This window comes from Saccopteryx bilineata, chromosome 2 (assembly GCF_036850765.1).
Source record: "Saccopteryx bilineata isolate mSacBil1 chromosome 2, mSacBil1_pri_phased_curated, whole genome shotgun sequence".
Classification (NCBI taxonomy): Eukaryota; Metazoa; Chordata; class Mammalia; order Chiroptera; family Emballonuridae; genus Saccopteryx; species Saccopteryx bilineata.
In genome coordinates, this window is record NC_089491.1 from 312,132,191 (window position 1) to 312,154,055 (window position 21,865).

The 21,865-nt window shown below is 53.0% G+C and overlaps 1 protein-coding gene across 3 annotated transcripts; it reads left to right on the forward strand.

The window, feature by feature from the left end:
* Positions 1-119: 119 nt before the first annotated feature.
* On the forward strand, positions 120-18,065 carry INSRR (insulin receptor related receptor). Of its 3 annotated transcripts, none has more exons than XM_066261767.1 (23): positions 120-163; positions 728-843; positions 4,299-4,850; positions 6,403-6,706; positions 6,801-6,943; positions 7,114-7,258; positions 8,923-9,137; positions 9,358-9,484; positions 10,796-11,034; positions 11,400-11,567; positions 11,660-11,855; positions 12,031-12,072; positions 12,151-12,371; positions 13,217-13,353; positions 13,438-13,600; positions 13,826-13,931; positions 14,830-14,882; positions 15,051-15,280; positions 15,751-15,861; positions 15,993-16,152; positions 16,419-16,548; positions 16,664-16,798; positions 17,031-18,065. In XM_066261767.1, the coding sequence occupies exons 2-23, from the start codon at positions 759-761 to the stop codon at positions 17,272-17,274; spliced, it is 3,906 nt and encodes a 1,301-aa protein (XP_066117864.1). In that variant the 5' UTR covers positions 120-163; positions 728-758; the 3' UTR covers positions 17,275-18,065. The 3 variants fall into 3 exon arrangements, with proteins under 3 accessions (XP_066117864.1, XP_066117865.1, XP_066117863.1); XM_066261768.1 differs by having other exon boundaries at positions 13,220-13,353; XM_066261766.1 differs by having other exon boundaries at positions 14,830-15,280.
* Positions 18,066-21,865: the final 3,800 nt, after the last annotated feature.

Consider the following 21,865-nt stretch of genomic DNA (forward strand, 5'->3'; position numbering starts at 1 on the left):
GCCAGATGCTACCTCTCAAGTGTCAATGCGTAGTGGCAGAACCTAGAACCGCTCCTCCGAAGGGACCCGGCTGCTTGTTGCGTTCCTTGGGCGGTGCAGCCCAATTGGGAAAAGTCCGCAGGACGAGGCCTGGGGAGCTCAGTTCTTGGCCTACCACCCCCCTGTATTTTGGCTTTATTTCCCCAACAGACCTTTCCCCCCTCAGTTGTCAGGCTAAATATTTTGGCTTGGCGGGAAGGGCGGAGGAAACTAAAAGGTCCCCAGCAAACCAATCCGTTTGGACTTGGGGCGGGGAGGGCGGGAGCCCCAGCGGGCGCAGCGGGAGACACCTAGGCCAGCGAGGCCAGCGGGCGCTTGGGAGCATAGCGCGCTCTTAGAGATCCGGAGAGACTCTCTTGCGCGCCCCAGGACCCATTCTACTCTCCGTGTTAGGCAAGCTCCCAGGGTTTCTCTTGCCCTTGGGGCTGGCCGACCTCTTGAACCCCTTTTGCTCTGCACCATATGTGTCTTTCTCCCCCTGGGGTCCTCTCTGTGTCTTTCTGTTGCTGTCTGCATTTCAGTCCTCATCTGTCTCTGGCTTCACGCTGCCTGACAGTCTGTGTCTCTGTGGATGTTTGTCATTCCTTTGTTCCATCTCCTGCCATTATCTGTGTAGGATTCCTTGTGGCTTGATCTCTACTCTTCCTCTCTTCTCCGAAGCCTGTGTTTCTGTGTCCCTTCTGCCCAGAGCCATCTGGAGGAGAGTCAGGACTGGGGCAATGGCAGTGCCCAGACTGTGGCCGTGGGTGGCATGCTTGCTTGTGATCCTCTTGTCTTTGGGATTTGGCCTGGATACACTAGAAGGTGAGTCCCCTGCTACTGTCTTTTGGAGCTCCATCTCCCTCCCAGCCAGCTGGAAGGTCAGACAACAGAGCTTCCAGCCAGAACACATCTATTTAGTTAAATTGCATTGTGAAGACTTGTATTAGCTCCCAGAAGGACTTCCCACCAGGAAGAGTGGTTAGTTCCCTACGTGAGGGTGTTTTCCTCTTAGTTCCTGGGAGGTGAGTAGGACCTTGAAACAGAGATGAATAGATGCTCTCCATTCCCACTGATGAAACTGTAAGCCCAGTAAAGTCTGAATGAGAACTGAAATGAGGGAGGAGAGTCTCAGCGTTCATTTCCAGGGCTGAATGGGAGGGGGTCAGGAATGGAATAGGTAGCTGAGGGCTAGGTGCAATTATGTGACTGACCCATTGTGCAGACAGGAGACTGAGGCTCAGGAAATTGAGAAGTAAAACTAGATTAGGGTCCTGAGTTCCTGCCTCCAGGGCCCTGTCCGATGTCTCCTACCATGTAGACTAAGCAGCCCTCATGGGGGTGCTGGGGATTTGGCTAGGTAAGGAAAAAAACTGACGGTGGAAAATTCAAAAGGGGAAGAATTAAGAGATGTCCCTTTCCACAATCCACCCTTCTTTTCCAGACTAAGTGGGCTCAGGAATCCAGTGCTAGCGCCTGCCTGAGGTCCTCCGACTTGGGGCTTCCTGGGACAGGGCAGTTTCCCCTTCCTACAAAGATAAGGATGGTGCAAATGGCTTGGGGTAGGAGGTCCCTGAACGCTAGTCACAGAGGCACTGCCTTCAAGGCATAGCCCCTCCCTGACATTGCTTCCCCTCCTCCACTGCTGTGCCAGGACTGAGCACAGAAGATGCCAGCCAGAATCATGGTTGTCAGGACAGAAGCACGTTCGGGGGTGGGGGGTGGGGGGAGTGGAAGGGTTGGCATTTGGTCAGGGGCCCAGATGTCCCATTCCCAGTGCAGCTCTGCACACGGTCATTTCCTAAGGGAAAGCAGGCAGGGGTTAATCTGTGAAGGTCGGAGATTTGTTTTTCCAAATGATTCCCATCAAGGAAGCCCTAGAGAGGCAGGGGCATGATGAGAAGTGGCATTGGGCGCCTGAGAGAACCCCCATCTGCCTCGAAGAGCCTGATTGGCCTTCGCCTGGAGAGGCTAAAAGTGTTTTCTCATTCTCTCTCCTTCCCTTTTGTGTGTGTGCGTGTACCTGCATGTGCTCAGACACACACACTCACACAGAGTTGCTGGGCAGAACCAAGCACAGAGGCCATTAATGACAAGGAGAAGGTGTGAAGTACGCTCCAGGGAGCCAGCCTTGCCTGCCTACCCTTCTTTTAACCATTTGGGGATGGGCCTGGGGATGTGTGACACAGTGATGTTGCCAAGGGCTAGGTAAAAAGGGAGGAAGTAGAGGCTGGGGAGATAAGCAGGACTTGAATGGCAAGCAGAAGAACTCAGACTTGAATCTCCCCCAGTGGGGAGCCATTGTAAAGTGTCCTTGGGAGCAAGTGAGTCAGGGACCAGGTAGCCCACTTAGGAGGTTGATCCTAGGTGCCTTGGGGAAAGATAGGGAAGTAGGGCTGGGGCCCTGGGAAAGCCAGACATACTGGGATCTCCAAGGAGAGGACTTGCGTTCCAGATGTCCATCAATTCAACCCATGGTCCCTGAGTATCCAGTAGTTCTAGCTCTAAACTGGGTACCATGGGGGGAGGGGATGCAGAGCTGACTGACAAAGGCCCTGTCCTTAGCTTTCCTCCTTGAAGGGGGTGACAGAGATATAGACAGCAACATTGAGACAATGCCCCAAATGTTCTGATGTGCTTCACTAAGTGCTGCTGAACCTGATGGGGAAGTGCCTAACTTGGGGTCAGAGGGTCAGGGAATGTAAGGGTGGGGGGTTTGGGGGTGGAGAGCTTGGCCCAAGGCTTTCAGAAAAAAAGCCTAAGGTATTACCAGGGTGAGGAACCCTTCTGAGGGAACCAGTTCATTAACAGGCTGAGGAATTGAAACTTGAACTTTTGTCAGTGGGAGCCATGGAATGTCCCTTTGAGAATAAACAAATACGGGGACAAGGCATCTAGGCTCCTTAGGTCTAGGAGAGAAGTAAAGTATCTGAAGCTCAGACCACTGCTTCCCAGTCACAGAATTCACTCATTCATTCATCAGATATTTACTGAGTGCCAATTTTGTGCCAGGCATTATACTAGGCACCAAGGATACGGAAAGATTGTAAAGAGATCTCTGCCTTCTGGAGCTTTCAGTGAACAAAATAAATATATTATGTATTAGCCATTGTTAAAAGTTATGGGAAAAAATAAAGTGGGAAGGGGATAGGGAGTGCCGCAATTTTAAATAGGTTGGCCAGAGTAGGCTTCATTGAGATGACATTTTAGTAAAGACTTAAAGGGGGTGAAGGAGCCATTTAGAGAGAAGAGTTCCTAGCCTGAGGGAACAGAAAGTACAAAGACCCCAAAGCAGAAGCTTGGCTGGCTTGTTTGAAGATTAGTAAAGTGGTCAGTTGGGCTAAAGAAGAGAGAAAGGGGATAATGGCAGAGAGACTGCCTGCCCTAAGCTTTGTAGGCTGTGGTAAGGACCTTAGCTTTTTATCAGTGAAATAGAGGCCACTGGGGTATTTTGAGCAGTGGAAGAACACGATCCAACTTGTGTTTTGAGATCACTCTGGCTGTAGAGTGGAGAATAGACCAAAGAAAGGACAGGATGGGAGCGGCCATTTGGGAGGTTGTTACTGTAAATCCGAGAAGATGATGGTGAAAATAGTGAAGGTAGTGACCAGCGGTGGGATCCTGGGTGTACTTTTAACAGGCAGACCCACTTCCCTTAAATTTCACTTAAAAAATTTAAATCCCCGGTACTTTTTGCCTTTGAGAATTTTCTGTCTTCTGGGAGTTTTGTTAGTTTGTTTGTTTTTAATGTTGGCGTGATAGTTGTGTTCTTAACTATCAATTTTGGCATAACACAGTTACTGTCCTTAGGATTTAAAGAGTATTAGTTACACATGTATGGGAAAATAGGTTGGGTAAGAACTAGTACTATTGCCTCATGTATGGGACTAACCACTTTTCTTCCCCATTACAACACAAATAAAGGATTGAGTTCTAAACTCAAAAGAGAGAGAGAGAGAGAGAGAGAGAGGGCCCACAGGGTGTGGGCATAAGAGAAGGCAAGGGGTCAGGATGGTTTTAGATCTGGAGTCTGACTACAAGAATAAAGTGGCAGTCAATGGAGAAAGGAAAATGGGCTTGGGGGGCTATTATGATAGAACCCCAAGCTGCCCATGAGGCCTCTGAGGCCCCCAGAGGAGGGTACCCCACACCCATAGCAGAGCCTGATGCCCATTCCTTGTCCCGCTCCCAGGGTAGTCCCCCTCCTCCAAAGCTGCTGGGGCAGGATGAAGTGGTTGGCCCAAGCTGTAATGACCACTGCCTGCCACTTGTGCCCACAGTGTGTCCCAGCCTGGATATCCGCTCAGAGGTGGCGGAGCTGCGGCGGCTGGAAAACTGCAGTGTGGTGGAAGGCCACCTGCAGATCCTGCTCATGTTCACAGCCACAGGCGAAGACTTCCATGGCCTCAGCTTCCCACGCCTCACTCAAGTCACTGAGTACCTGCTGCTCTTCCGTGTCTATGGCCTGGAGAGCCTGCGTGACCTCTTCCCCAACCTAGCGGTCATACGTGGTGCCCGCCTCTTTCTGGGCTATGCGCTAGTCATCTTTGAGATGCCGCACCTGCGCGATGTGGGGCTGCCGGCACTGGGGGCGGTGCTGCGTGGGGCTGTGCGCGTGGAGAAGAACCAAGAGCTCTGCCACCTCTCCACCATTGACTGGGGCCTGCTGCAGCCTTCACCTGGTGCCAACCACATCGTGGGCAACAAACTGGGTGAGGAGTGTGCCGACGTGTGTCCTGGCGTGCTGGGCGCCACCGGCGAGCCCTGTGCCAGGACCACCTTCAGTGGACACACAGACTACAGGTGTTGGACCTCCAGCCACTGCCAGAGAGGTGGGCAATGGCACAGGACATAACTGGGGGGCAGAGGGAAGGCAGGGTCAGATGGGTGGCCACAGGATGATGTGGGTCAGTACTTTGCAGCCACTGTTTTTTTTTAATCCTTACTCATCGTAGGAGGCCGGTACTATTATTTTGCAGATGAGGAAACCAAGGCTCGGCAAAGTTAAATAACTGATGTAGCATAAATTAGTCAAGATGTAGGCACAAGATGGCATCAGGTAGTAATGGAGAAAGTAAAGTACAGGTACAAGGTGGACATAGGGGAAGGATAAACATGAATGGGTACAAGACAGCAACACAAGAAGCAGTATGGGGCAGTGGTTAAGTACAAAGCCAGATGACAGGGGTTCAAATCTCAGCTCTACTACTTACTATTTTTTTAGCCTATCTGTGCCTCAGTTTCCTCATCTGTAGAAAGATAATAGGATTGTTATGAGGAATGAGCTATTCTATAAAGCGTTAGAGCAGTGCCTAGGCTGTGGTAGCAGTTCTGTTTCTGATAAAAGTGACCACAGCACAGGTGACCCAGGGTAGGTTGGCAAGGGAGGTTGGGAGCCGAGTAGGAGAAGAAAGGAGGGGGTGACAAATACAGAACAGGACAGGTAAGAACAAATGTGTGAGGCGGGATCTTCTTTAGAAAGTAAGGTAGGAGAAATGAAAAGAAAGGGAGTGGAGAAAAGGAGGAGAGTAAGTAGGGGATAGTGGGGAGAGGAAGAAGGGAAAGTTCTAGGATAGGGAAAGAAGATCTTTCAGAGTCTGGGAGCAGATCTGGGGTCCCCCAAACTGGGGCTTTTTCCACACAGCTCCTGGAGATTGATTCCCCTCACCCCTCAGCATCAGGGCAGAAGAGTAACCAGATCCCTACTGTATCCTCAGGGTCCCACCTCCCAGACGCCTCCCTGTTGGCTGTAAACACAGCTGCTGCACGCCAGCCCTCATGTCCTCTCTTGTGTGTAGTGTCAACATGCCCTGGCTGACCCCCACCACATGCATGCCTCCCACAGACATCCAGCTGCCACTGTGCAGAGTTTCCAGGCCATTTCTTCCCCAGCTCTAAATCCACCCACTATTGTTTGGGGCTGCCTCCTGCCCAGGGCAGAGAGCTGTAGAGGAAAGAGGTATGGACAGGGGCATGGGTGAAATGACCACTGGTGCCCCCTCCTTCCACATAGTCCCAGACCCACCTTGCCCCAGGCCTGGCTGCTCAGGAGAAGCTAGCTGGTTCATCCTGGCACCATGCCCAGTGATTATCTGGGCACCAGACCTAGACAGGACAGCAGGTGGGGGAGCGGCAGCCCTCGTGGAGAATGTCACTGCTCTGTCCTGAGTTCTGACACCCCTGACTAGGCACTGTGGGATGTAGGGAGCCACAAAAAGGAACCACGGTCCTTGTCCTCAAGAGTCCCTGTCTGAGGAAGAGATAACCATTGTTATCAGAATTGGAAGAATTTGGGTTCAGACTAAGAATGTTATGCCAGAAGGAGGAAGTGGGGCCAGAACCAAGGAAGCATGAACACAGTGTCACACAGCACTCTGTCCACAGTGTGCCCCTGTCCCCGTGGGCTGGCCTGCACAGCTGGGGGTGAGTGCTGCCACAGTGAATGCTTGGGGGGCTGCAGCCAGCCAGACGACCCCCGTGCCTGCTTCGCCTGCCGCCACTTCTACTTCCAGGACACCTGCCACCAAGCCTGCCCTCCAGGCACCTACCAGCATGAGTCTTGGCGCTGTGTCACAGCTGAGCTCTGTGCCAGGCTGCGCTCTGTGCCCAGCCGCGCCTCTACCTTCGGTATCCACCAGGGCAATTGCCTGGCTCAGTGTCCTCCCGGCTTTACCCGTAATGGCAGCAGGTGAGTGTAGGGTGGGTACGGGACACCCTTGTAGTGATGAGAAGGCCCACACTGGTCCAGGGCTCATGCCACACCCTCTGCTTGCCCCTGCCAGCATATTCTGCCACAAGTGTGAGGGGCTATGCCCCAAAGAGTGCAAGGTGGGCACCAAGACTATCGACTCCGTCCAGGCGGCACAAGATCTGGTGGGCTGCACCCATGTGGAAGGAAGCCTCATCCTCAATCTTCGTCAGGGCTGTTAGTACATTCCTCTGGGCCACACCTCTCCTCCTTCTTGCCACACCCCTTATAGTAACCCAGCTAAAGCACCACTTCCCATTCCTTTCCTGGGACCCCACTTAGGCCCCTGCCCCGTGGACCCACCACTTTCCCTGCCCCTGCTCCAGCCCTGTCTTCATACTTTCCAGACAACCTGGAACAGGAGCTGCAGCACAGCCTGGGGCTGGTAGAGACCATCACCGGCTTCCTAAAAATCAAGCACTCCTTTGCCCTCGTGTCCCTGGACTTTTTCAAGAACCTCAAACTAATCCGGGGAGATGCCATGGTGGATGGGTAAGGGGTCAGAAACAAGCTTCTGACCAGCTGTCTCTCACATCTTCTCTCCTGCACTCCCAAAACAATGGTAAAGAGCATGAGCTCTGAGCCAGCTTTGCTACTCACTAGCCGTGACTCTGGGTAGGTTCATTTATCTGGTCCTCAATTTTCTCGTCTGTAAAATGGGGTTAATATAACACTGCTTATTTCTTAGGACTGTGGTGAGTATTACTTTTTATTTACAAAACAGTGCTTGGAACACAGTGTAGGCTGATGGTTTTCAACCTTTTTATACTTGGGGACCTGTGAAAATAGGATAATTATTTTAGGGACTGCTAAGGGCAGAAATCACCCTAAGCCTAAGCAAATTTGACTAAGATCATTGGGTCTATAATCTTCATATAACATCAGGATGGTTAACTCTTTTGCCCATCGGCACGAAATTTCTATCAAATCAACACGGGTCTGCCAATCGGTGGTTGAAAAATACTGTTATATACTATATAAACAGTAGTTAACATATAACTATGGGTGGGCTATCATTGTTATTTGATCCTCTCAGCTGCAGAGCAAGACTGCCTGGGTTTGAAACCCATTTCTACCACCTACGGATGAAGACCTATCCTAATGTAGTCAGGATTTTTAAAAATAAAAAGAATGGTTTTTTTGTTTTTTGTTTTTTGTATTTTTCTGAAGCTGGAAACGGGGAGAGACAGTCAGACAGACTCCCGCATGCGCCCGACCGGGATCCACCCGGTACGCCCACCAGGGGGCGACGCTCTGCCCACCAGGGGGCGATGCTCTGCCCCTCCGGGGTGCTGCTTTGTTGTGACCAAAGCCACTCCAGCGCCCGGGGCAGAGGCCAAGGAGCCATACCCAGCGCCTGGGCCATCTCTGCTCCAATGGAGCCTCGCTGTGGGAGGGGAAGAGAGAGACAGAGAGGAAAGAGAGGGGGAGGGGTGGAGAGGCAGATGGGTGCCTCTCCTGTGTGCCCTGGCTGGGAATCGAACCCAGGACTTCCACACACCAGGCCGACGCTCTACCACTGAGCCAACCGGCCAGGGCCAAAAAGAATGTTTTAAATTACCATCCAACCTAACTGGTGATGGAACAGTGGATAGAGCATTGACCTGGGACACTGAAGTTCCAGGTTTGAAACCCCAAGGTCACCGGCTTAAGCAAGGGGTCATCAACATGATCCCCAGGTTGCTGGCTTAAGCAAGGGGTCCCTGGCTCAGCTTCAGCCCCCACCCCTTCCCTGGGTCAAGGCATGTATGAGAAACAATCAATGAACACCTATGAGTTGATGATTCTCATCTCTCCCTTCCCGTCTCTCAAAAAAAATTTTTTTAATTACCACCCAGCCAAGTGATTTCTTATGTCTCCTAGCACATTGCCACGTGCCCCCAGGGTTGCCCACACTTCCGCTTGAGAGTTATAGACCCATGTTGAGTACCATTCCTGGTACAGAGCAGGTGCTCAGTTAATGTGAGGGGAAGGAAGGAGGGGACAGTTGAACTGTTGACTCCATTTCACTGATGAGGAAAGGACACAGTGTGGGTGACTCCTGGTCAGTGGCACAGTGGGTGTGTATGAATACCTCTTGTACACTGGTGAGATGGGTGGCTGAGTGCCCCTCCCCCTACCCCTTCCATTTGGAACAAGGTCTCTCCTGCTCCCAGGAACTACACTCTGTACATTCTGGACAACCAGAACCTACAGCAGCTGGGGTCCTGGGTGGCTGAGGGGCTCACCATTCCCGTGGGCAAGATCTACTTCGCCTTCAACCCACGCCTCTGCCTGGAGCACATTTATCACTTGGAGCGGGTGACCGGCACGAGGGGACGACAAAACAAGGCCGAAATCAACCCGCGCACCAATGGAGACCGCGCTGCCTGTGAGGCCCTAATCCCAACTCCGAGGGGGTAGCGTAAGACCTCAAGAAACATCTAGACATACAGCCGGGTGGGAGGGGGCACTTGGAAGGGACAATGTGATAACTTCTCTTCAGAAGCTGCGTTGGGGGTGGGATGACGCAGTGTCAAGGTTGGGTCTTAGAAGTAGGTGGCTGGAGCGGATGACCACCGCGATTTAGAGCAGGTGTCCGCCCCGCCCAGGCCAGACTCGCACCCTGCGCTTCGTGTCCAACCTGACGGAGGCCAACCGCATCTCACTGCGGTGGGAGCGCTACGAGCCGCTGGAGGCCCGCGACCTACTCAGTTTCATCGTATATTACAAGGAGTCGTGAGTACCCCTGGAGTGCCAGAGCCGGACCGGGCCCAAACGGGGGCGGGGCAAAGTGGGGGCGGGATCTTCAGGACCTAAAACTAGTGAGGGCAGAGCAACACGGGGCTATGGGGAGTAAGGAAGCCAGGACCCCAAGTCGCACTCCCTGTAGGGCCCACGTCTGGCTCTCTCCCCTCACCCTCATCCCTCTGTGCTTCCTTCTCAACTCACCTAGTGAAATGGAGACGGCAGTCAGGACTTCTGAGCGCCCAGGAGAGGCGCCCCGCTGGGAAGGCTTGGATAATTAAACTTCAATTGACTGTACTAATATTCTGTGCTGACCACATGTTCCTGACCCAGCAGCGGTCTGAGGAGTGCTCACTAATTTAGCCAGTTATCTATGCAGCTTGGCCAGCATTTCATTAAAGCCTGAGGAAGGAAGGAAGCAGGGACAATCAAGGACAGGCTGCTCTTTGCTTTGACAAGTGTACTGACCAAAGCGGGAGGGATAGTGCTTAGACCACAGGAAAGACTTCTCCAAAAGCATGGCTAGGAATCAAAAATAGAAGTCCTTAGAGAAGAGAGATGGATTTGGGATAGCAGGCTGGAAGAGCAGTACTCTCTTCCAATGGTAGAGAGAAGATGGCTTGGAAGCGTTTCCTGTGAATTAAAATTGAGAGGTCTTAGTGCACACTAGCATCAGGCCTCATTTGGGAGGAAGGGAGGGAAGTCAGTGGTGGGAGGCCTGCTTAAAGGGCCAAAGTTCTCCTAGGCCTCAGTGGTAGACAAAGGTCTCCAGCATGGGGAGCTGGAGAGTTTGTTAAATACATACGTATTCCTGGGCCCCACCCACAGATTATGATTCAGTTGGCTCTGGATAATGCCCATAAATCTGCATTTCTAACAAGCTACCAGATAATGCTAAATCTTCTGGTCTGTGAACCATAGTTTGAGGACTGCTAACATGGATTGCAATGTAACTGCCCCCCACCCCCAGCCCCAGCTCACAATCTGCACAACTATACACAGCTGTCTCTGGACTCAAAGGGCAGAGTATCATAGAAGTCCTTTAGAAAGCTCCCGTGCCATCACTGCCTTGCAGTGTGCATGTGGCTGTGCCCCTCAGAGACATATACTGTAGATCCTGCCTCAATTCCAGCTCTGAGCAGACCCACTCAGTGAGTGTGTTATGCCACAAGACACCTCCCCAAAGGGTGAACCCACATCTGTTTCTGGATGCCTCCATGCATAGTGGAAGAATGACAATGACAGTCTTGGGGGTGATTCAGAGAGGAGGGAGCTGCTAGAAACTGGGGGTTGGGTGTTCAGCCCATTCCAGAATGCCACAGAGCACATAGGTCCTGATGCCTGTGGGACCCAGAGCTGGAACCTACTAGATGTGGAGCTGCCCCTAAGCCGCAACCAGGAGCCAGGGGTGACCCTAGCCCCCCTCAAGCCCTGGACACAGTATGCAGTGTTTGTGAAGGCCATCACACTGACCACTGCTGAGGATAGCCCCCACCAAGGAGCCCAGAGCCCCATCATCTACCTCCGAACCCTGCCTGCAGGTAGGCCTTTGGAGGGAGCAGGAGCTAGATACCTGGGTCCTAGTGAGAATGGGGGAATCCAGACACCAGAAATGGAGATGCTAGGTCACTGAACACCTGGCCCATAGAGTTTGGGAGGCCAAAGGCTTGAGTCCTACAAAGAATAGAGGGCATTTGTCTAGATCCTAGGGAAACTGTGGGTGGGGGAGAGCAAGGGGAATAACTGAGCCAAATCAAGGGCCTTTGGGGGACAAGGGAAGGACAAAATGCTCAGTTTTAGGAAGAAGGGGTTGAGAGTTACCTATCCTTGGGACAAGTGGGGGTTGGACCTCTGAGAGAGGGGCCCATGACTAGACAGTATTTAAAAAGGGATCTCACACCCTCAGCGCCCACAGTTCCCCAAGACGTAATCTCCACGTCCAATTCCTCCTCCCACCTGCTGGTGCGCTGGAAGCCACCGATCCAACGCAACGGGAACATCACCTACTATCTGGTGCTGTGGCAGCGTCTGGCAGAGGACAGCGACCTCTACCTCAATGACTACTGCCACCGCGGTGCGCAAAGATGAGGCATGGCCACGAGGCGTTGGGGCGCCAGACTACGGTTGTCGTCAGCCTAACTACTTCCCTCCCTGCCGTTGCTTCAGGCTTGCGGCTGCCCACTAGCAACAACGACCCACGCTTCGACCGTGAAGACGGGGAACTCGAGGCAGAGATGGAGCCCGGTTGCTGCCCTTGCCAGCACCCACATCCGGGGCAGGCCCTGCCACCGCTGGAGACGCAAGAGGCCTCGTTCCAAAAGAAGTTTGAAAACTTTCTGCACAACGCCATCACTATCCCCAAGTGCGGCGCGTCCCGGGCCGGGGCGGGCCTAATGGGCGGGTCCTGTAGGGGCGTGTCTTGCCGAGAGGGTAGGGTTTGTTGGCGGGGCCTGGTTGTGGGTAGGTTGGGAGGCGGTGCGCCGCTGCAAAGGGGCAGTTCCGGGCGGGCGTGACAGGGCCCTCCCTGGTCTCCCCAGATCCCCTTGGAAGGTGACGTCCATCAATATGAGCCCTCAAAGGTGAGCAGAGGCGGGGCCAACGCTAAGGGGTGTGGCTGGAGTCGGGGAAGGATTGCCTCTGATTTGCGCACTCCCCAGGGACTCAGGGAGGAACCGCCGCGCCTCAGGGGTCCTCCGACTCGGAGGAAACAGCTCAGATTTCGAGATCCAGGAGGACAAAGTGCCCCGAGAGCGAGCGGTGTTGAGTGGCCTGCGCCACTTCACGGAATACAGGATCGACATTCATGCCTGCAACCACGCAGCGCACACCGTAGGCTGCAGCGCTGCCACCTTCGTCTTTGCGCGCACCATGCCCCACAGTAAGTAGCCCGCCCCACCTTCTACACACACCAACGACCTCAAGCACCCTATCCAATTAGTGCTCCAACTAACGAGTTTGAGCTCCAGCTAAACCCAGGGCCTCGCTTTCCTTGGCCCTTCCAGTTCCCATAATCCTAGAGTTTCCTCAAACCTCGCAGTTTAGCCCCCTTGGGTTTGAATGTGAAGGTGAGAGAAAATACAGTCGTTCACTGCTTAACAACGGGCATGTGTTCTGAGAAACGTGTAGTTAGGCGACTCCATTGTTGTGCGAACATCGATCTATAGTGCACTCACACAAACATATGGTTTAGCCTACACACCTAAACTATATGGTATAGGCTACTGCCCCTAGGCTACATCTTGTACAGCATGTTACTGTACAAAACAACACAAGATTAAATCAAGCACAGAGAAAACAATGCAATCAAAAAACACGGTAAACACGTGAGATACATGAAGCTGCTGCTATAACACCATATACTATTTTACAGCAAATTTTTTATAAGTAAAAAGAGTACACTCTAAAATAACAGCAAAGTATTTTATAGTAAATACATGAATCAGCAACAGTGTTTATCATCAAGTATTATGTACTGTGCATAATTGTAGGAGCTATACTTTTGTACACTGGCAGCACAGTAGGTTTGTTTACACCAGCTTCCTACAAACATGTGAGTAATGCTCTGAGCTATGATGTTAGGATAGGTATGAAGTCACTAGGCAAAAGGAATTTTCCAGCTCTATCATAATCTTATGGGACCACCATCGTATACACGGTCCATCATTGACAGGAACATCCTTATAATGTACTTGTGGCTGAGCTGCCCGATGCCCTCTCTCACAGGAGAGGCTGATGGTATCCCAGGGAAGGTGGCCTGGGAGGCCGCCAGCAAGAGCAGTGTCCTCCTGCGCTGGCTTGAGCCATCAGACCCCAATGGACTTATCCTCAAGTATGAAATCAAGTACCGCCGCTTGGGAGAGGTAGGTACCCCAGAAGACCTCCTAATCCATCCCCAATTGGTGCCTCCATCCTATTTCCAACCAGCTGTTCTGTGTTGCCCTCAGGAGGCCACAGTGCTCTGTGTGTCCCGCCTGCGATATGCCAAGTTTGGAGGTGTTCACCTGGCCCTGTTGCCCCCTGGAAACTACTCTGCCAGAGTGCGGGCAACCTCGCTGGCTGGGAACGGGTCTTGGACAGAAAGTGTCGCTTTCTACATCCCTGGCTCAGGTATACACAGCCTCTGTTGCAGACCTGTACTCCCAAACAGCCCTACTCAGGTCCCAGCCACATCTCATTGTGGAAACCACAAGCCCCTCCATCCCATCCTTGCCCCATCCTCGCCCCATCCTCATCTTCCACTGTGGAAAGAAAAGTGTCCACTACCTTCTGATTTCTCTATCTTTAACCCTACCCTCTGCTGCCCTCTGTTCCTGTCCTCTGACTGGCCACCAGAGGAGGAAGATTCCGGGGGGCTGCACATCCTTCTCACTGTCACCCCCGTGGGGCTCATGCTGCTCATCATTCTTGCTGCCCTTGGTTTCTTCTACAGCAAGAAGAGGTGAGGACTGGTCCTACTGGTTCCCAGCTCCCTTCTTTCCCTGACCCCTCAGCGTAGGTCAGTGCAGTCAGATGAGATGGCAGAAAGGACTCCCTCAGAAGCAGTACCTTTCCCCTGACGCTGGCATGGGGGAAGACATACCTTTCAGTTAGGGTGACCAACTCATCCTAGTTTGCCCAGCGCTTTTCTGGTTTTAGCGGTGGAAGTCCCACATCCTGGGAAACCCCTCTGACTTGGCACAGTGAGACTGTTAGTCACCACACTCAGCCTGAGGACTAAGAAAGCTGGCCCTACCACAGCAGAGAGAGGCAGGAGACCTCAGAATGTATTCTAGGATGCTTGATGTCAGATTCCCCTCAGGGACTGAGTACAAGAGGGAAATGGGGGCAGGACTTTTTTTAAGAAGGATTTTTCCCCAAGTCCCATCCCTTGTTTATTTCTTTTTTCCCCATTGATTTGAGAGAGAGAGAGAGAAAAGCATCAACTCATTGCTCCACCTGGTTGTGCACCCATTGATTACTTCTATATGTGCCCTGACCGGGGCTCGAGCCAGTGACCCTGGGATCAAGCCAGTGACCTCAATGCTATTCTATCCACTGTGCCAGCAGCCAGAGCATGGAGGCAGGACTTTGATTAGTTGGGGTCTAAGGACTAGATGAGGAGGCAGGAGTGCATGTACTCCTGTTCTCCCTATTCCCAGCCTGTCAGATCCCAGGTCCAGGACTAAGATCAAGAGCAGGTTGGAGAGGGCTTAGAGCTCCCCAAAGGTCACCCTGACCAGACCAGGGGTGTTCAGTAACTTCTGTCCTCCTTGAACTGTCCCTCTCCCTTGTCCTCTGATGTTGCTCCTTCCTTCCTGAGGACCCTTCCAGCCTGACACCCTCACCTCCCATTGCAGAAACAGGACCCTCTATACCTCTGTGAACCCGGAGTATTTCAACGCCTCTGACAGTAGGTCTGGGGTGGGGGGACAGGTGGTGTGGAAAATGGAGATAGGAGGGGAGGAGGGGCAAACTTGGCAGGAGACGTTTTTAGAGCAGACAGCCTTAAGGAGGAGAGAAGTGGGTGGAGAGTGGCAGACAGCGGTATCCTTGCCTCGTGACCCCCATCTCCTCTCAGTGTACATCCCTGACGAGTGGGAGGTGCCTCGGGAGCAGATCTCCATAATTCGGGAACTGGGCCAGGGCTCCTTTGGGATGGTGTATGAGGGGCTAGCTGGAGGACTGGAGGGTGGAGAAGAGTCCACGCCTGTGGCCCTGAAGACTGTGAATGAGCTGGCCAGCCCACGAGAACGCGTCGAGTTCCTCAAGGAAGCCTCTGTCATGAAGGCATTCAAGTGTCACCATGTGGTAAGGAAGGGTCTGTGGCATTGTCAGGGTCATAATTAGGTAAGAGGGATAGGGTCAGGGATATGGGCAGAGCATCATCTAGGTCAGGGTTGGGACTGTGATTAGGACCCTAACCGGGATAAAGGTCATGGATGGAATGAAAGTCAAACTAGGGTCATGGTAGAATCATGGCTAGGGTTGAGATCAGTCCTGGTTGGGGGTCAATATTGTGTGTCCAGATTATATTGGGATCATGATTGAGATGAAGGTCAGCCTGGGGCCAATCCTAAAGTCTAAGATGATAGATAGGATCAAGGTCATGGTTTAGGACCTGGGTCACTTTTCGGTCAGGATTAGAGTTATGCTCATGGTTGGGGTTAGGCTCATTGTTGATGTCTGGGTCAGAGTGTGGTCACAGCAGGTCAAGATTTTGGCCAGGTGGATCAAGGGGAGCTGGCTGGACCTGCAACTTGGCTCTTTGTTTGTCCTAGGTACGTCTCCTAGGTGTGGTGTCTCAGGGCCAGCCAACTCTGGTCATCATGGAGTTAATGACCCGTGGGGACCTCAAGAGCCATCTTCGATCATTGCGGCCTGAGGCAGAGGTGAGGATGGGAAGACTCTGAGCCACTGGCCGGGAATTAAAGAAGACTGAGCATAGTTATGGGGGGTAATCCTCGGTAAGGAGTCCCGCCTCTACGTTCCTTCCTCACCAGTCCCCTTCTCTTGGATCTAGAACAACCCTGGGCTCCCACGGCCAGCACTGGGAGATATGATCCAGATGGCTGGTGAGATTGCAGATGGCATGGCCTACCTTGCTGCCAACAAGTTTGTGCATCGAGACCTGGCAGCCCGAAACTGCATGGTGTCCCAGGACTTCACAGTCAAGATTGGGGGTATAGAGGGTGCCAGGCAGGTGGGGGCCACCTGAGGTACAGAGTGATATCCCCTCTGCTAGGCATCTGGGGACCAAGGCAGCCCCCACCCTGAATCTCAGTCTCCCTGTCCGAGTATAAACAGGAGAGTCTTTGAGATACTCAGAGCCCTCACATTTCAGGATTCCTGGAGATTCCGGAGGTGGAGAAGGTTGGGAGGGGTATTCCTGGGAAAGGAGCTGGTGTAGGCTCGGCTTCCCAACACCACTTTCCCTCTTCCTTTCCAGACTTTGGGATGACCCGGGACGTGTATGAGACGGACTATTACCGCAAGGGTGGGAAGGGGCTGCTGCCTGTGCGCTGGATGGCCCCCGAGTCTCTCAAAGATGGAATCTTTACCACGCACTCAGATGTCTGGTGGGGCCTGGCTGGAGCAGAGGGCTCAGGGGATGTGGAGGTGGGGTCTGGGGAGAGGCCTGGTGCCCTCCCTCATGAAGGGTGCTGGGCTCAGGCCCTCCTATATGTCCTCCAGGTCCTTCGGTGTGGTGCTCTGGGAGATTGTGACCCTGGCTGAGCAACCCTACCAGGGTCTATCCAATGAGCAGGTGCTCAAGTTTGTCATGGATGGTGGGGTCCTAGAGGAGCTAGAGAGCTGTCCTCTTCAGCTGTGAGTCATCCCATTCCGCCATACATCCTTTCTCAGCCTACACCCGCTCCCTGCCCTGGGATCGGGTCCGCCCCCTCTGATGCTCTTACTTCCATTGATCTCCAGCTCTGAGCCCGACTAAATCCCCACTACAATGCCCATTTAGTCCCTGTAACCCCCACTCATACTGACTGACCCTCTCAATACAAGAAGCAGGGGAGTGGACCCCTCTGACCCTGCCCCCTGACACCAGGCAGGAGCTGATGAGCCGCTGTTGGCAGCAGAACCCGCGCCTGCGACCAACCTTCACCCACATCCTGGACAGCATACAGGAGGAGCTGCGGCCTTCCTTCCGCCTCCTTTCCTTCTATTACAGCCCAGAGTGCCGGGGGCCCCAAGCTTCCCTCCTGCCCACTGATGCAGAGCCTGACTCCCCACCAACCCCAAAAGGGGTTTCCTCAGACTGCAGCCCGCAGAATGGGAGTCTAGGACACTGAGAAGCACCCCGTTCCCTGGCTGATTGGCCTCCCACGAGCAGAGAGGAAGGGACCTGACCTTTATGGCTGTGAGATGTGCAGACTTTCACACTCCCTGAGCACACGGTGGCCAGGGTGGGGCTGAGAGCAGGGGCAGGAAAGATTGGAGGTTGGTCAGAGCAGATTCACTGTAAGATTTTCTCAGGATTCTGAGGTTCTCCCTGAGAAAGTAAGCAAAGACCCAGCAGGAGTGGAGATTAGACCATGGACAAGATGTCCTGTCCCTCAAAGAGCCCCTACCTAGACTAAGAAGACAGGGCCTGCCCACCCGAGAAGCATTGTCCAGAGAATCCGACCCTCATCCCACAAGTGTCTTGTTAACACCTGGGGCCATCAACACACTTGAAACCAGAAAAGCAACCAGAATGGGTCTGGAACCTTCTCTGTCCATGTTTGGGCTGCTGGGAATAGGTGTCCACCACCCATTCTCACCACTGCGTGTCACTTTCCTACCTTCTGCCTCAGACCCCAGGTGGAGTGGGAGCACCCAGGGCCCTGATGAGTGGGTTTCCAGCCTGGCCCTGTAGGTCTGCCCTCACTTCCTCCTCTCCTTTGCCATCCCATGGACTCCAAGCTCAGTGCTCCTCCTCTCTCTTCCCCTAGGCATCCCTTGGAGTGAATCACCCCACCCCTCCCACTCTCATCCCCTCAATCTCCATCATACCCTTGAATTATTAAGGCTTTAAGAGGCTTGCTTCCTCCCTATCCTAACTGCTGTCGCCTCCCCTACCTTCTTAGGGAAAGCCACAATAAATGCCAATATCTGTTTGTATCTTGGTCCTCAGCAGGCTATTATCTTTTCATCTCTTTGGGGTTAACTCAATGAACTTCCTCCCTTCTGCCTTGGACACTTGAGGTGGTGACCCTGAGGCAATGATACAGGACGAATATGCTGCTGTCAAACACCACCTTCGGAGGACCTGAGCATCCAGGGTTGCCATGGTGTGAAGCAGGACCATCCTGCTATTATCTGAGCTCAGGCAGCCCAAAGTGGCTAGGTCCAGCAGAGAACCCTGTATCTGGCCTCCCAGCCTCACCAACCCATCCTGACACCTCATCTTGAAGTCACCCTTGCTATTTCCATGGGCAGACATGTCCTGGGATACCAGGATGGACTTGAAGTGAGAAGAACACAGGGTAGAGGAGGGACCTTGAGGACCTCACCAGCCCATGTTCGAAGCTGCCCAGTGAGGCAGGAGACACATACCAGAGCAGTCTGTGTGTTTTGCACCCCTCAGTTACTCCGTCCCCCACCCCCAGTAGAGGTGCCCTGGAGACATGTTGAAGGAGCACAGGGGAGTTAATTTCCCAGCTCTTATGCCAGTGCCATCAGGGCATTTGAATGGTTGCAGATGGATGGCTTAAAACCCTGGTGAAGGGGGTGAGCAGCGGAAGGAACTGGTCACAGCTCAGGGCTCTTTAGCATCCTGTACCAGCATTTTCTGCATTTAGATCCTCAGTGCTATAGCTTCCTCTGCCACAGGAGATTTGCTCACTCCAGGAGCTGTCTTAAAACCACAGCTCCTTAAGGCAGGGCCTGAGTGGAGTGGGCATGAGTCTATGACAACAGTTACAACTCATATACACAACCCTGACAGGGTCAGGGTGGGCAGCCGGGACCACCTGTCATTGGTGGCTGAAGCAACAGTGGCCCCTAATGGTTGCTAGCAGAACCACAGTTTAGGGATAAAAGGGGGGGGGGTGTCTCTCCTTTGTGTTACGGCTCTCAGAGAGGCCTCCAGCAGAGTAGAAGGGAGGAGATACTCCACACAAAAGCCCCGGATCTGAGACCTACACTCACACAGAGCACACAGGCACCCCTGCCCTTGTGCAGGCCCAGAGGGCAGCATTGGGGTCAAGCCCTCTTCACCACCTGTGTCCCCTAACCTCCACAGTGCTGGACACTGCATGCTCAGGAAGTGCTGGTCATCTGGATATGGAGGGGCTTAAGGAAGGGATTGGGTATAGAAAGAAAAAGAGCTTCAGAAAAACTTTGTGTTCCATCTCCAAAGATGAATAGGTGGTGACTGGATAAGAACTTTTTGGAGAAGGATGTAGGGATGCTAGAATACAAACTCTACTGCATCCATTTCCTAGAAAAGAAGTGGACTAAACAAAGTAGCAAGAGAAGTGAGGGTTAGACTTCAGAAGGGACTTCCTAACTCTACAGGGAAGTTTTGTGGAGGAAGAAGTATCTCCTCTCTCAGAAACAGCTGGAGACACAGGTTGATGTAGGGAGGGAGTGGTGGATACTTAACACAGAAGCAGAAAGGGAAATACAATGACTGAAAGAGAGATTCCAGAAACACCCTTCATGATTTATTCCTCTCAGATGCAGACAGACCTTCATGGGGCAGAGGGATAGGGGAATAACCCGCAGCTGATTAGGAAGGGAAGGGGATGAGGTGGAGGCGGATTAGCATAAAAGAATATGTTTGCCATCCATCCCTTGGAAATGTCCCTGTGTCCTTGTGATAAGTACCCCACCTGGGCAAAGGAATTTTGGAGGCTGTGGGTCTTATGTCCCACCCACTTCAAACTCAGGACCAACTGGTGCATCTTTGTGGGGTTAGAAAGGCAGGTTGGAGTCCTCCCGGGAGAGGCCCAGAGGCCTGGGACGGGGTGTAGATGTGGTCTGAGGTTAGGTGAGCTGTGCCATTAGCCATGCTTCCCTGGAGGCAGGATGAATTGAGGTGCTCACAGTTCCTCTTCAGCTCAGCTCTGGTTGTAGAGCAGAACAGAAGGCTACAGCCAGGGTTCCTGGTTGTCGCCATTAGGGAAGAAGAGCAGGGTAGTATGACATGGGAGGTCAGCATCCTGCTTCTGCTCTTAGGTCAGTTCCATAACACTGCTCCCTCCAGGTCCAGGGAGCTTGTATGGCAGGGCACCAGGTCTTAGATGCCCAGCCAGGGGTGACTCTGGGGTAAAAACGATGGACCTTCCCCTTGGCCTACTATGAAGAATGCTGTGGAAGCTCCTCCTGGTCCGGAAGTTGTTTGCCTTTGTCTCCAACTTCCTGCTGGGGGTTAAAGCAAGGGAGATGTTAGTGTACAGCCACCGCTCTGCAGCTAAGGTCTTCCTTCCTGCTGGAGGCTCCTATGCACAGCCCCTGGGCCAACACTGGCTGCTGGGAGTGAGAAGGGGAGCTGTTGTTTCCCCTCATCCCTGTGGGGCTGATGGGCAGGGTGCTGGCACCTCCTGCCCATCCTTGTCTTTGCCCAGATGTCAGAGGGCCTGAGTCCCTGGGTCTTCCCCTGGTGGCCTGCCATGAACAGGAACTCCCTTGGTCACTTGTATAAAGGAGCCACTAGTGAATGGACACTAGGCTGGCATTATCTATCCCTACAGAGGATGATGGAAGTGACATTAAGTGTGTGCCAAATTAGGAATCCAGCCTAGTACAGCTAGCGTACTAGGTAAGGCCCTGAGCACGTGGTCAGAGGGGAGGGCACTTTGTGGGGCCTTGGGTGTAGACCCAGGGGCTTGAGACCAAGTCCTCAGCTACCTCTGAGGCCGACGGAAGGAAGGCCCTGAAAGGGGCCACATGGCTAAAAGTTTGATGTCTTGCTGTTGAAAGGAGGCTTGAAGGGCCATGGAACAGGTGTTCAGAGCAGGTGTGGTGAGGGGGCGCTGAGTATGGGGCCTGGATATCTGGATTAAGCCTAACTCAGGATTCCTTACCCTTCTCTAAAGCCCAGTAATGTCACCACCTGTCCAGTATCTTGGCTGACCGAGAGATATTCCGGTCCCAGCGTAGATAGGCCCTTCATTCAGTTCCCGGGAAGGCAGGACAGGGGAACAGCTTCTCTTCCTGCCTTCATCATTCCCACCAGAGAAGGGGAGAGAGAAGAGATAGGGGTCTCTGGTAAGTAAGTGGTGCCAGTGGGAAGAAGGGAAGTACTCTCAAGATAAAGATGTCGACTGAAACCCTAGGACAAAAAAGGAGGGCTTATTCAGAGCACAGGGTATTCCTTTCTGCCGCTCTCCCCACCTCACCCACCCTAGTGGCTGCAACTCTCAACCACCAAGTCATTCAAAGACATCAGATAGAGAAAAGACAGGAAAGGATGGGATGCTAGAGAGATAGTGAGGAGAGAGAGAGAAACAAACAGAGGGAGGTGTGGAGAGACAGAGAAGCAAGGAGACAGGAGTCCAGACCCTCCCTACACATGCACAGTGGACGCTGAGAGGCCACGTTTTGCTCTCTGTGGGTCTGGCCCCCACTCCTCACAATGGGTAAACAACAGCATGGAGACATTTTGCTGAGGGGGACATCCTGAGGGAGCAGAGGGCCACTAAGGCTGTGTCAGGCTGTCCCTCACACATGACTCGACAGGAGGGGAAAGAGGGAAGGATGAGCCGTGTGCAGGAAACTAGGGCGCATCAGGGAAGAAATTCTGAGACGGCAGAGAAGGAGTCTTGAGAAGATGAGATGGGGACTCTTTCTCTCTGGGAGGCAGAGAGACAGACGGGCAGAGGTTGACAGCTGGGGCGGGTAGGAAGAAGTGAAGATGGAGCAGAGGGGTCCAGCTGGTGTCCATCTCTCTAAATG